General features: G+C 44.0%; 1 protein-coding gene across 1 annotated transcript in view; it reads right to left on the bottom strand.

Annotated features, from left to right (window-relative positions):
* Nucleotides 1-1308: 1308 nt before the first annotated feature.
* Nucleotides 1309-14864, bottom strand: part of krr1 (KRR1 small subunit processome component homolog) — a 25503-nt gene continuing 11947 nt past the window's right edge. The window contains exons 8-10 of the mRNA XM_060903544.1: nt 3587-3664; nt 3402-3498; nt 1309-2713 (exon numbers count right to left, since the gene is read on the bottom strand). Of these exons, the coding sequence (XP_060759527.1) occupies nt 2565-2713; nt 3402-3498; nt 3587-3664 (324 nt within the window). The 3' untranslated portion in view covers nt 1309-2564. The remainder of the gene's footprint in view (nt 2714-3401; nt 3499-3586; nt 3665-14864) is intronic.

Below are 14864 nucleotides of genomic sequence, written 5' to 3'. Positions count from 1 at the left end.
GCTCCCTCCAGGTTGGATTATTGTAATGCCTTACTGTCTGGATGTTCCAATAAGTGCATAAACAAGCTCCAGTTAGTTCAAAATGCAGCAGCAAGAGTCCTTACTAGAACTAGAAAATATGACCACATCACCCCTGTCTTATCCACACTGCATTGGCTCCCAATCACATTTCACACTGATTATAAAATACTACTATTGATCTTTAAAGCACTGAATGGTCTCGCACCACAGTACCTGAGTGAACTTCTGCTCCTCTATGACCCGCCACGCCTACTTAGATCAAAAGGTGCAGGCTATCTGCTGGTACCTCGTATAGTGAAGGCTACATCAGGGGGCGGAGCCTTTTCTTACAAAGCCCCACAGTTATGGAACAGCCTTCCAAGTAGTGTTCGGGAATCAGACACAGTCTCAGTGTTTAAGTCTCAGCTGAAAACAGATCTGTTTAGTCAAGCCTTGTGTTAATGGTGTTTATGAAGTAAAGGTGTAGATCTGGAGGATCCTCAGACAGAGTGTTTTGGTAAACTGGGATGTATGGATGCTGTCAGTCCCCACTCGCTTGCTCACTCGAGTTTGTTGATGGTGAAGTGGCTGCTGCTTTATGTCCCGGGGCTCCCTTATGTCTGTGTTACTTTCTGGCTCTCTCCTTTTAGTTACGATGTCATAGTTGATCTCACCGGAGTCCCTGCTTGTACTCAGTGGAAAATGCACACTGTTCTTACTCATTACGTGACATTGGGCATACCTAACAACTTGTGCTTTCTCTCTCTCTCTCTCTCTCTCTATATATATATATATATATATATATATAAATATATAAAGCCCTTTATTTTCATATTTTCATGGGTTTGGCTGGTTCAGTTAGTAAAAGGTGTCTGTCACCCCTCACACCATTTTAAAGTGGGATGGGTTTCTCTTGTGTGATTTTCTTTTTTTCTCTCTCTCTCTCTAAAGAGGTATCTGAGTGACAGTATAATTCTGCGAGTTGTCACGAGTAGTATGATGCGTGTTCACAAGTAGCAGGGTGTTTACGTGGTGTAAAAAGTATCATATTAATCTGAGGTAGAACTTATGTGAACATCAGTTCTCTGCATGGATTCATTTCAGTGTTTTTTTTTTTTAATCAAATCATTGCATTGTTACACCCCTTAAAATCACAATACCCCAAACTGTACCCATAATAATACAACCCCAATCCCATAAAAGTTGGGACGCTGTGGGAAACGCAAATAAAAACGTGGGAGGAGAAAAAGCAATGATTCGCAAATCATGGAAACTATATTTCACTCAAAATAGTACAAAAACAACATGTCAAATGATGAAACTGAGAAATTTTATTGTTTTTTGAAAAATATTTTGAATTTGATGTCAGCTACACATTTCAATAAAGTTGGGACGGGGCGTGTTTACCACTGTATTGCATCACCTCTACTTTTAACAGCACTCTGTCAACGTTTGGGATCTGAGGAGACCAACTGCTGTAGTTTTGAAAGAGAAATGTTGTCCCATTCTTGCCTGATATACAATTTCAGTTGCTCAACAGTTCGGAGTCTCCTTTCTCATATTTTGCGCTTCATAATGTGCCAAATGTTTTAAATGGGAGACAGGTCTGGACTGCAGGCAGGCCAGTTTAGCACCCAGACTCTTTTACTCCTGAGCCATGCAGTTGTAATATGTGCAAAAAGCGGTTTGGCGTTGTTTTACTGAAAGAAGGAAGGCCTTCCCTGAAAAAGATTTAGTCTGGATGGCAGCATATTGCTCTGAAACGTGTTTATATCATTCAGCATTAATGATGCCTTCCCAGATGTACAAGCTCCCCATGTCATGTGCACTAATACCCAATCATGCAATCACAGATGCTGCTTTTGAGCTGTGCACTGATAACACGCCGGATGGTCCCTCTCTTCTTTAGCCTGGAGGACGTGGGGTCTGTGATTTCTAAAAAGAATTTATACTTTTGATTCGTCAGACCTCGGGACAGTTTTCCACTTCACCTCAGTCCATCGTAAAAGAGCTCGGGCCCAGAGAAGGGGGTGGGGTTTCTGGATATTGTTTATATCTGGTTTTAACTTGCGTTTGTGGATGCAGTAATGAAGTGTTTTCACAGACGATGGTTTTCTGAAGTGTTCCTGAGCCCATACAGTGATTTCCACTACAGACACATGTCTGCTTTTAATGCAGTGTCTCCTGAGGGCCTGAAGATCACAGGCATCCAGTGTCAGTTTTCAGCCTTGCCTCTCGCATACAGAGATTTCTCCAGATTCTCTGAATCTTTTAATGATATTATGGACCATAGATGATGTGATCCACAAATTCTTTGCAGTTTTACATTGAGGAATGTTATTCTTAAATTGTTGCACTGTTCGCCCACGCAGTCTTTCACAGAGTGGTGAACCCCGCCCCATCTTTACTTCTGAGAAACTCCGCCTCTCTGGGATGCTCTTTTTATACCCAATCATCTTACTGACCTGTCATCCTTATCTTTATTCCTAACCCTTTATATATACACACACACACACACACACACACACACACACACACACACACACACAGTCCATGTACAGATCTCATATTCTTTTGCTCATCTTGGTGTTCTTCTTGTGGCCTGTAGGCAGCGCTGTGGGGGGGTTCACTGGAGGAGCTCCCAGTTTCTTATTCTTTGCTTTCTTCACCTTCTCTTTAATGGCCTCGATGTCCAGTTTGTCTTTTACAGGAGCTGAATGGAACAAAAACACGATACTGTGTCTTCACAATAATGACAATGATTTACCTCACACAAAAACAGATGAAATAAATAAAATAACAAAAGAGAATTTAAAGATAAAAGAAGAATTTAAAGACTTTAAAAAATAATTCAAGAAAAAAAGAAAAGGAATTAAAAGGAAATTATACCCAAAAATTAATTTGGGGTTGGGGGGGGGTGCCTACTGTGACAACAGAACTTTTATAGGCAGCAAAAGGCTTTCCAAGGCTGTGTGTGTTTGCTCTCTGTTTACGCGTGTGTGTGTGTGTGTGTGTGTGTGTGTGTGTGTGTGTGTGTGAGTGAGAGAGAGATCCTCAGGGTTGTTTACAACAGTTCAGAAGTGATGTATTCACTCGCGCTCAGTCTCGGTAATCATGTGGTGAGTGAGTGACGTCACAATCCTGAGATCAGGAAGCGATATCTGAACCTCAGAGAGAGTGAGATGTCGGCGCTCAGGGACATTTTATTTTAAAATAAAACTCCATCTGTACACAGTATACAGGTACAAATATGAACAAGTGAACACTCAAACACGTCCTTATGGAGATTATCTGTCAGTATAAGGGAGGCTATTTTGGGTTTTGTTTGATTTTAAAGAAAGAAGAAATAAAGGAAGAATTAAAAAGAAAAAAGCAAACAGATTTTTTTAACTATTTTTTACCTTTGTTGCTCTTTTTGATGATTTTTTTCTCTTTCGGAGGAATGAACGCTTTCTTTCTCTCTTCCTGTTTCCTGCTCAGAGCCTCAGCCTCTTTCACCTTCACACACAGTCAAACTCACTGTTAACCCACACTCACTTTAGTTACTGTGTACTGGGGTGTGTGTGTGTGTGTGTGTGTGTTTTACCTTGATCTCAGTCATCTTCCTCCTCCTCTTCTCTCTCTCACGGAGGAAAAATTCTCCACTTGCGAGTTCTCTGTCCACCTGAACACGGAGAACAAAATGACAGACATCACACTGAAGTAGTTTTTAAAAGTAGTGGGAGCGTCGTATCCACTGACTCAGTGATGGCGAGGTCAGTTATCTGATTTACCCCAGAGCTGAAAATATTACACAACCATCAGGATCCTGTTCATGTGAGAGAGACACAGAGAGAGAGAGAGAGAGAGAGAGAGAGAGAGAGAGAGAGAGAGAGAGACAGACGGACAGACAGAGACGCTTTCGCATGCTCAAGTGGCCGTACTCACTCATGGAGCACTCTCTTGGGACCCAGTCATTATGGGAAACACCTGTTGCTGATTTGGAGCGCGATCTGCATGTGCATATAATGACGCTGTTTAGACAGACAGACTTTGTGAAGTATTATCTTAGGTGTCACTACGGTCACATTTGTTTCTCTCTACGTTAATGACTGCTTTATGATTCTGTTTCAGTTTCATTTGTTTTTGATACTCAGACCTTGCCTCACATTCCTGTTTCTGTATAGTTCATACAGTTCGTTAAATAAACACCTTCCTGCCAGTGGTGGCTGGTCAGTATGGGGTGCCGCCCCCCTTCCAATTATCCAGATGAGAAAGACTGATATTAAAGGGAAAATGAAGGCAAATTTTTTTATCATCAAAATTCTATTTATCTCATTTTATTAAATATAGGAATGCATTTCTGACAGCTATTTTGTCGCTGCTATAGCAAGTTATGAGTGTTTGAAATATGCTCTGTAATATATCAGTCCATGTGTCAAAGCAATGGCCATAAAAGAGATTCGTTGAGACCTGTGCGAGAAATCATAGGATGGAAGTAAAACGTACAGCGGAAATCAAAGTGGCCAACATCTGCCAACGGTGTCAAAAGACGCGCGCGCCCTCTTTCCAATGCTGATGTAATCAAGCCGGAAGTTTTCCGTGTCCAAAATCGCTCCCTACTCACTATATAGGGCACTATATAGTGGGGACGCCATTTTGTAGTGCTGTCTAAAACCTTAGTGAGGATTATGTGGGGAAATGCACTCAGTATAATATGTATTTATCAGAAAAATGCATGCATGTATTTATTATTTTGAAAACCCACCAGCCGCCTGATCTGGCACGTTTTAATTGTGCGACAGTAATGACATAAATACCAGCGCGATGGATTCGTCCTTATCCTGTTGTCTTTCCAACTCTTCTCAGTTGGTTCAAAGTCGTATGGAATAATCTCCATGTCACGTACGCGAGAGAGGCGGATGTATGTGCAGAAGTATACAGTTTAATAAAGTGCAGAATATATACACAGTGTGTGGGGGGCTGCCATGCCTTAGCCATCTCATCTCATCTCATTATCTGTAGCCGCTTTATCCTTCTACAGGGTTGCAGGCGAGCTGGAGCCTATCCCAGCTGACTACGGGCGAAAGGCGGGGTTCACCCTGGACAAGTCGCCAGGTCATCACAGGGCTGACACATAGACACAGACAACCATTCACACTCACATTCACACCTACGCTCAATTTAGAGTCACCAGTTAACCTAACCTGCATGTCTTTGGACTGTGGGGGAAACCGGAGCACCCGGAGGAAACCCACGCGGACACGGGGAGAACATGCAAACTCCGCACAGAAAGGCCCTCGCCGGCCCCGGGGCTCGAACCCAGGAGCTTCTTGCTGTGAGGCGACAGCGCTAACCACTACACCACCGTGCCGCCCTCTGCCTTAGCCATAGTATCCACAATTCCCTGCTTCACTTTATGGCCCATCTTCTCCCCTTCCACTGTTACAGCATTGAACACACCAATCCCTGTACTCGATGACATGTTCTATCTCCACCCATTCCTCTGACTCCCTATAATGGTATTGGATACAGAGATGGTACTGGATACCAAATACAGTGACGTCACGACTGTGCTTTAAAACCTGCAGCGGAATCGAAATTCCCTCTCTCTGGTAGTGGATCCCCACACGTGAAAGAGATGTCGTTGCATCTGTGCTACAGAAGAACAAAGGACAAAGAACGAACTATTGATACCGGACCTTTAACAACGTTCAACGTATTTGATCTTCGCATAGTTGTAATAATAACTGAACCAGTTAGTTACTGCAGCCCACACAGCATTTTAAAAGAGAAAAGGCGACCGGATCCCTTTTGCAACGTTGACGAACTACAAACAAGATTCCTTCCAGATCATCGAACGACCGACGGAACACCGAAGATCTTCAGCTGATGAGCTGTAAAAGCAAAAGGAACAGAACTGTTTTCTCCCTGGACCTGCACTCCGCGTTGTCTTTGGATAACAGACGGCGCACTTTCAGTCGACAAGCAAGAGCGATCTCAAGTAAGGCTGGCATCTGGACAATTGTTAGTCTTGGGCATGGCTAGTTAATGTGAAGAGTGTTGTTTATTTGAATTCATTCATGGTTTAAACGTACGCGTTTTGATTTGCATGAAAGTCGGTCTTAGAGTGCATGTTGTTTGATTTGAAATCCCCTCAACATTGGGATTTCAGGAGTAGCTAAGGGTTGAGTAAAAGTTTGGGTTCAAGGCCTAGCTGGGACTAGTTTTTAAGCTACAGATCCTTTGTCTCTCTACCTCGTGTGCTCTCCTTGTTGCCCAACCCCTTTTAGGCGGAGCCTAGCACAAAGGCTCACGCATTATATTCACAGACCACACCTATCTCACCCGCGCGCGCCGCCTCGTTCCCTCACTCCCCTCCTCCTTGTCGTGCGCCTGCGCACGCTCTCTCTCTCTCCCTAGCTCCTCCTCAGCTCAGTGCGCACACACATGCCTACACCTCACATACACTCACACAGACACGTGATCTCCCTCTCACATTTTAACATCCACTCGCTCTTACACTGTAACACTTGCATATAGCCATTACTTCTGATCATCATTAGTGCTTTAGTTATCATCATATTCCAGGGCTCGAAATTCGCGGTGGTCCGGTCGCCCGAGGCGACTTAATTTGTCATTTGGCGGGTAATTCCTGTCACTAGGCAGCCCGGCTGGCTAGTTGAAAATAAAAAAACATACAGGTATATGAAGCGAAGATTCAGACTAGGGCTGTGCGATATATCGAATATACTCGATATATCTCCGAAAATTCTGTGTGAGATACATACAATTATTATATTGTAACTATTGAGTATTTTATGGTCATCTGCCGACTTGCGTTTGTTTCGTGTTTGTTGCATTTGTTTAAAACCTTTTCCGGTGGTTTTCTCCCTGTCCCTCAGGCAGTAACTTGAGAGGCTGTCGGGGGGGGGGGGGGGGGGGGGGGGGGGGGGACGGGACAAAAAAACAATAACGTCACGCACTTGCCAACCAATCCCGGGCAACATCTCGGTGCTGAAAGGAACTTGCAGGAAGATTTTCTAGTTTCGGTTTACAGCACTGACTCAGCTCGTACAATCGCTGGTGTTGCATGGGCTACCGTGTAAGCTCTGTCAATTTCAGCGACAAATTAAAAATGGAAGCGGACGAATTGGTCCCTAAAAGAACTAGTAAGGGGTCAGTCATCTGGCTTTTTTTTTTTGGATTATATTATGGTGCTCTGTGTTGTTCTCATTTATGTATTTAACAACAGTATCAAAATACTCGGGTCTTGAAATAAGTGCACATTAGTCATGAACAATGGTAACTACTCTCTTTTGTGTTATTTTTGACAGAAGTAAAATTCATACATGAACAAATTTTGGCGAGTTGATTTTCTGTTTGGCGAGTTACTTTGGAAGGTAACTAGTCCGGCTGGCTGGTGAAAAAATATATGAATTTCAAGCCCTGTATTCACTGCTGATTCCTTACTCTGTTTACTGCTGGTTATTATTCTACTTATTACTGACTATTGCTTTATACACTACTGATTATTACTTGTATACATTGTATCACCATTTATATTGAATTATTCCTTGGCTGCTATTGTTGCTATATCTGATCAGTATTAGTTTGCTAATTCATGTCAGCTATTTCAATAAATGGTACCTTTGGAATAAACTGCGTCCCGTCTATAGCTACAACATCCACTGAGTGCCAACCTCTGCCAAACAAGTATTCTAATTGCCTTCACCCATTTGGTTGTTATATGAATGTTATAGATCTAGAGCAGAGGTGGGCAAACTACGGCCCGCGGGCCACATCCGGCCCGTTGGCGTTTTTAATCCGGCCCGCGGAAGACAATCATATAAACACGATTGAGCAGATCTATAAACTATAAGCGTCAGTGTTATCATGTAGACAGGTGTTTTAGAGATCCGTCTTTCCAGTCAGTCGTATTCACGCGAGATTACATTTGCAGAGTGGTGCAGCGCGTGCCATGGAAGTCATTCTGGCGCCCGTGCCACTGATGATCTCGAGAACACAGGATAAAACTTTACAATGAGTGGTCCTAAAAAAAGAAAAGTGGACAGTGAGTGCAGGGTGTTCAATAAAGAATGGACAACTAAATATTTTTTTGCTGAAGTCCAATCAAAGGCTGTATGCCTTATTTGCAAAGAAACCGTTGCAGTTTTAAAGGAATATAACATCAAACGGCACTTTTCCTCCAAGCATGCTAATTATGCTAACAACCAGTCAGCGCAAGCACGGACGAATACAGCTCAGCGGTTGCTGAGTGAATGTGAGTATTAACACTTTCTCTTTTTAAAACTATGTTGGAGCTGTAATAAGATGGTAGTCACATGTTTACAGACATAATATAAAAAGTACAACTCTTAATAATTTTGGTTGTCGCGGGTGGCTGCTGTAGTGCTGGTGTTTGTTTTTAAGTAGCGTGTGCTTTTGGGTGTCTGCTCTGCCCCTCATTTATGTCCCTGTCTCCTAGTATAGGTGTATTATGAGCAGCTGACCTTGCTTCTGCTTATATCTGTTCCTGGACTTTTGCCTGTGGAGGTTATTCTGATCTATGAGTGGCCTTTTGGAATATGAAAACCTGTTTGGAACCTGTGTTTTGATTTTTTGAGGACTGGAAATGTGAGTGACTTTGAACCTGAAAACCAGTTTGGAGTTTTTTGCTTTTTTGAGCCGTTTTGTTTGATTTTGTGGGCTGGATGGATCCGGTGCCAAACCACTGAACTGCAAACATGTTGGCATGGTGTGGTACCCAAACCGTTGAACTGCAAACATGTTGGCATGGTGTGGTACCCAAACCGTTGAACTGCAAACATGTTGGCATGGTGTGGTACCCAAACCGTTGAACTGCAAACATGTTGGCATGGTGTGGTACCCAAACCGTTGAACTGCAAACATGTTGGCATGGTGTGGTACCCAAACCGTTGAACTGCAAACATTTTGGAATGGTGTGGTACCTCTCCTACTAATGGTGGTTGGTTGTACTGGCAGGCTGGAAGTGGATGGTTAAAAAAAAAAAAAAAAAAAAAAAAAAAAAAAAAACACTCAGGTGTAAATCTATGAGTTCAGTGAAATGTACAAAAATGATATGTACTGATATGTAATTTAGTTCAAGTTAATGATATGCAATTTAGTTGTATGTATAAAATGATACAAATATACAAATACACTGGCATCCTACTCATCCTGGCAGCTCAAAGATGTAATTTAAGAATTAAGTGTGCTACTTTTCTTACTGTCACGTGTGTGTGTGTGTGTGGTGTGCGCGCACGCGCGGGCCAGCAGGTGCGTGAGTTTTCTGACTCTGTACCGAGTGATGGCAAACTAACAAAATCTTAGCACCGCACCCGTTGTAACTGCCGTCGTTAATGCAGCAGAGGTAATATCCTTCGGGAAACTAGTACAGAATGTGCCTAGTCACAGCGTTGCGATCAGCCTTCAAACAAGCTTTGAGAAGTGGCCGCATATACAAACTGCGGCAGCAAGTCCACGACCCGGCCCCTCAGCTACCACTGAATGAAGCACTACTGTGCAATCTAAACACCTACGTGCGCCAACTCCACCAGCATGAATGGGAAGCAGTCGAGATCCACGAAAGACAGTTTAGAAAGACATTGGACACCAAGCTGCTACAAGAAAGAACTTACTTTGCGTGCTCCGGAGACCCAGCCAAATGGAGTAAAGTCATGTCCATCCTGGTTGGAGTATTCTTCCGTAACGGGATATTCCAAACAATGCATACCAACGGGAAAAGTTTTGGATTGCCGTTGCTGAAGTACCCGCTGAGAATACTGAAAAAATTCCCCCTGACAGATAAACATCTAATGGAATTAACACCGGCATCTATCACTTCCTGGATTGAAAAACAGCTGATCCTCGTGAGAGACGTCATCCAACCATCGCTCAGGCAACCGAGAGCTCAGAAACACCAACGACCAGTAAGCAGAGAAAAACTTTCCTATCTATGGCAGCATCGCAGGACAAAGGCAATCGATATAATTCTAAATAATAGTTTTTTCCCCCTCGCCACCACCAACTGTTAACAACACCAGCGATGTTTATAATTACTATATGGCCAAATGTCAATCACCCCCGCCACTACCGCTAACCCCGCCCCCATGGCCCACTAGTGTACAGACAGCAGCTCCAACACAATACCCATCCACTGCTCACTTCACCCCAGACGAAATTGAGAAGGTCATTACTCACCTGCCAAACAATAAAGCTAGTGGATATGATGGGGTGACATATGAATCACTTAAAGCCACAAAATCCTGGTCAACACAAATGCTGACCAATATATTTAATATATGTTTAATAAATGGAAAGGTGCCAGATTCCTGGAAGGGGGCCCTCATTCACAGAATCCCAAAAAAGTACAATATCCCAAATGACCCATCCACATGGAGAGACATCTCTCTCCTCCCCACTGTTTACAAGGTCTTTATGAAGTGCATACTAGCTCGCATCCTCCCATGGCTCGTGGATGCAAACATTCTGTCACCCAAACAAAAAGCCTACATAGACAGACAAGGCATGAATGAGCATGTGTTCTGCCTAAAAACAGCCATTGATGATTTTAAGCATGAATCCTGCAAATTCTACACTGTCTTTCTGGATTTTCGAGATGCTTTTGGGACACTTTCTCACAACGTCATGCTTCGTGCATTGGAGGAAATCCATCTACCTCAGCCCTTCCTGGACATCATCACAGATGTATACCAGGGATCTTTCCTACAAGTCATCTGTGGGAAGCAGCTGACAGAGCCAATACCTCTACAGGTGGGAATAAAAACAGGCTGCCCCTGGAGTGCTGTGAACTTCATCCTGGCCATCAACCAGTGGCTGAAGTGGCTCTGCCAGTGTGCACCTCCCCAACTAAGGTCCCCAAACCCTGTGCAAGGATATGCTGATGACGTCCAGATATCATCCAGGGATGAAAGTGTCATCACAGACATGCTAGCCCGCACTGACAAATTCCTCCAGTGGTCAAAACTGGAAGTGAAGCCCTCCAAGTGCGCAGCTTTATACGAGCGCCGCAGCGGTGGCAACCGCTGGTATAAATCCAAGAGCGACAAACCCCCCTCCTTTACAATCACAGGACAGACCATCAGAGTGTACTCACGCCATGAGACATACACTTACCTTGGCCACAAGTTTAACATCGCAGGAGAGTGGAGTGAACAGGTACAGGAGTTGTCCTGTGCCTATAAGACCCGAATCTCTTTGATTGACTCCTCCCCACTCCCAATTGTTATGAAAGTACAGGCCATTAGGGAGGTGGCCCTCGCAAAGATTCAACACCTGTTTGCTAATGTCCACATTCCCCAAAATGTCCTGAAAGATCTGGACAATACAACTGTGAGTGCTGTCAGGAAATGGCTGGGATTAAACACACACACCACGCGGGACATTATCCATCTGTCTCACAGGGAGGGGGGCCTTGGTGTGCCTAATGTTGAGTGGATATACAGTGCAACAAGGCTGACACATCTCCTCAGCATGCTCAACAATGATGATGCTGCAGTGAGAGAGTTAGCAAGATCCTCCCTCCTCCTGGACCTACGGAAGAGAAAGGTGCCCCCAGCTATGGGCAGCCAAGATGGCTTCCTTGGTTTCAGGAGGAAAAACAATGGGAAACTTGACACACAGGTCACAGGTTTTGGGGTCCGCTCTGACTGGCCGGACCTAAATGACCTGTGCAACAGGATGGACGTCAACCTGAAATGGACAGAGGGTATTAACAACCAAGCTGGGCCACCTGACACAGTGGTCACAGACCCATCCATCTCTGTGGAGGCCTCTGTCTACAATGATGGATTACATCAAATTCTCCATACAACATCAGCGAGGAGAGTTCTCCTCAACAACAAGCAGATGTCAATAAAACAGTGCTGGGCAGGATTGAGGATGCAGGGAAAGCTGGCTGCCCTTGACTCTGCTGACCACTCTGTGTCCCATTGTATGTACAGGAACGCCTCTGTGGGGGAGGACATCCTTTGTTTCATAGTCAAGGCCAGGCTGCAGGTGCTACCAACAAAATACAACTTGGCAGTGTGGTACCCAGACCACCATCAACCACACTGCATTATGCACCCTGGGCATGACGTGCACCCTGAATCAGTTTCCCATATCATGTATGGATGCAGCATGTATAAACCGCTCTACATTGCACGCCATGACCGCATTGTGGATCTTATTGCCAGTGCTGTTGGACCACTCTTCCCAAGCAATGTTGCCATGCACAAACACTCACGCATAATGGCAGAGTGGTTCAACAGCACTGAAGATGTGTTTAATGACATCCCTAACACACCAGACATTGTGTTTCAGGATATGGACAGAAGGCAGGCTGTACAACTGGAAGTAGGTTGTGTCTTTGACACATACATGGACATGGCTTTTCAGGATAAAATGGCCAAATATCAGCCCCTACTGACAACCATCACCAGTAGTGGCTACTCCTGCAGACTTATTGTCCTAATATTTGGTAGCCTGGGGCATGTGCATAAACAAACTGTAAGTGGACTGAGAATGGTGGGGCTTCCTAAAGCAAGAGCAAAACAGCTTGCAAAATTTTGCTCAATATCAGCTGCAATAGGTAGCCTTGCTGTGTGGCATAGGCGATGCTATTTGTACCTATGATTTCCTGTGTGTTGCCTCTGACAAATATTTGAATCCTGTATATATATTTTAAATTGTGGGTTCAAATAAAAGAATTCATGTGTGTGTGTGTGTGTGTGTGTGTGTGTGTGTGTGTGTGTGTGCGCATTACTTTTCTGGATGGATCCAGTGCCAATCTATTGAACTGCAAGCATTTTTCTGCTCTGCCTTTGTTGACTGAGAACTAAAATAAATGTCAATCTGATCTGCATTTGGGTCTCTGTCAGTGAAGGCCTTACAATAACACTAAAGCTTTTTCGGTTTATGTTCGATATGTATGAATTTGGTGTTGGCCCGGCCCACCTGGCAAATTTCAAAAGTCAATGTGGCCCCAGAGCCAAAAGGTTTGCCCACCCCTGATCTACAGTAAACGTATTACATTAGAGCTACAATACTCACTAAAACTATAGCAGCATCACCACTAAGTTATTCCACTGATTTAATAGTTTAGCTATAAACTATTAGACACTTGAATTATTGATTAATGAATTTATGAGACTGATTCGATAAGCCTATTGCACTTACATCAGTGAAACAATATATACACAGGCAAACAATTCAAAACGGCAGACTAGATCACAAACGAGAATACAGGCAAAAGCGTCAGTTGAGGCGCAAACAGGACATCAAAGGATAAGCAAGGACAAGAAACAGGTACAAGGATCATGAAACAGGAAATCAAGACAACGGGTAGAAAGGCTCAGCAATGCGTACATGCATATTGTAATACTCCGCGATGCAAATGCATCAGCACAGTCCTTAAATAGACAAACACATAGTTCCTTAGATGAGCTCAGGTGCACCTTGTTCACGGCACACATGCTAGAGTCCACTCGGCGTGCGCGCAGCCCGAGGCGGGCCTTCAAGTCCACATGCCACAGCGTGCAGAACTGACACTGATGAAGCTGGCAAATCTCGAAATTAATCTAAATTGGAATGATATGGCGATCTGGGTGCTGTGTAAACAGTTTTCAAAATGGTGGCACTGACACGTCATGTTTGAAGTCTCACACAAGTCTCGTGAAGATCGTGCAGATAAGCGATGCCTGCCGTGGACCAAACGAACTACATTCAACATGGCTAAAAACCAAAAAGGCTGATACGTATAACATGCCAATACGAGTCATGATATAAGGTTAATAAAACCGAGAACTTAATTGAATAACACATTAATTAAGAAATAATGCAAGTTTAAAAATAACTTCAGTTCCCCTTTAAGCATAAAATAATTCAGCAAAAGAATTTATTAAGTTAAAATCATTTACTGATCGTACTTCATCCTGTATCCATATAATTATTTTTAACCCATCTTTCTTCTTCTTCTTCTTCTTTGCCCATCCAGTGTGTTCTAGGTTTCTTGGCTAAGTAAGTACAGCCAGCTTGCCACTCCTCTGCCACACTGCTTTTGGTCATGGACAATTTTAGACAAGCCACATAGCTAACCACATGTGTTTGGACTGTGGGGGAAACCAGAGCACCCAGAGGAAACCCACAGGGGGAACAGGCAAACTCCACACAGAAAGGCCTCCATCGGCTGCTGGGCTCAAACCCAGAACCTTCTTGCTGTGAGGTGACAGTGCTAACCACTGCACCACCGTGCCATCATCTTTAAACTGTATTTATTTAAACTGCATATGAACATCTGCACTTCCTGTATACTTCCCCCTGCCGGGACGCTGGCCAAACGAGTGTGTATGTGACTACATAAACTTTTGGAGAGCAGGTGACCTGAGGCTGAGTTTTAATTGGCAGCTTCAAGATTTGGCCTGGGGTGGAGCAAAGTGCACCCTGGACATAGCCTAGTAAACTAGACCCACCCGCCTAGCGGCCAAAAATATTTTTGCCTAGCGAGTGGGTCTAGCCTCGCACCATATAAACAAAAACACCCCGGGCATCAAATCGTGCCCGCCAATCACAACGCAAGGTTTTTGTTTGGATTCTTTGGGCGGGCTTTTGCAGGAGTGACGACAACGCTGCGCGACGCTGGAGAAAGCACAACAGGAAAGATGGCTACGGCTAGTGAACAGCGCGCGTTTGACTCCGCTTTGGAATCAGTTTTAGAAGAATTAGACTTGGAGTTTTCGTTGAAACATGAGCAGGAAGAGGCTCTCCGCTCATTCCTTTTCAAGAAGGACGTTTTCGCTGTTTTGCCGACCGGCTATGGCAAAAGTCTGATCTACCAGCTGGCTCCGCTCGTAGCCAAAAGG

This window comes from Neoarius graeffei, chromosome 21 (genome assembly GCF_027579695.1).
Source record: "Neoarius graeffei isolate fNeoGra1 chromosome 21, fNeoGra1.pri, whole genome shotgun sequence".
NCBI lineage: Eukaryota > Metazoa > Chordata > Actinopteri > Siluriformes > Ariidae > Neoarius > Neoarius graeffei.
This window is presented reverse-complemented; position numbering and strand designations above follow the sequence as displayed.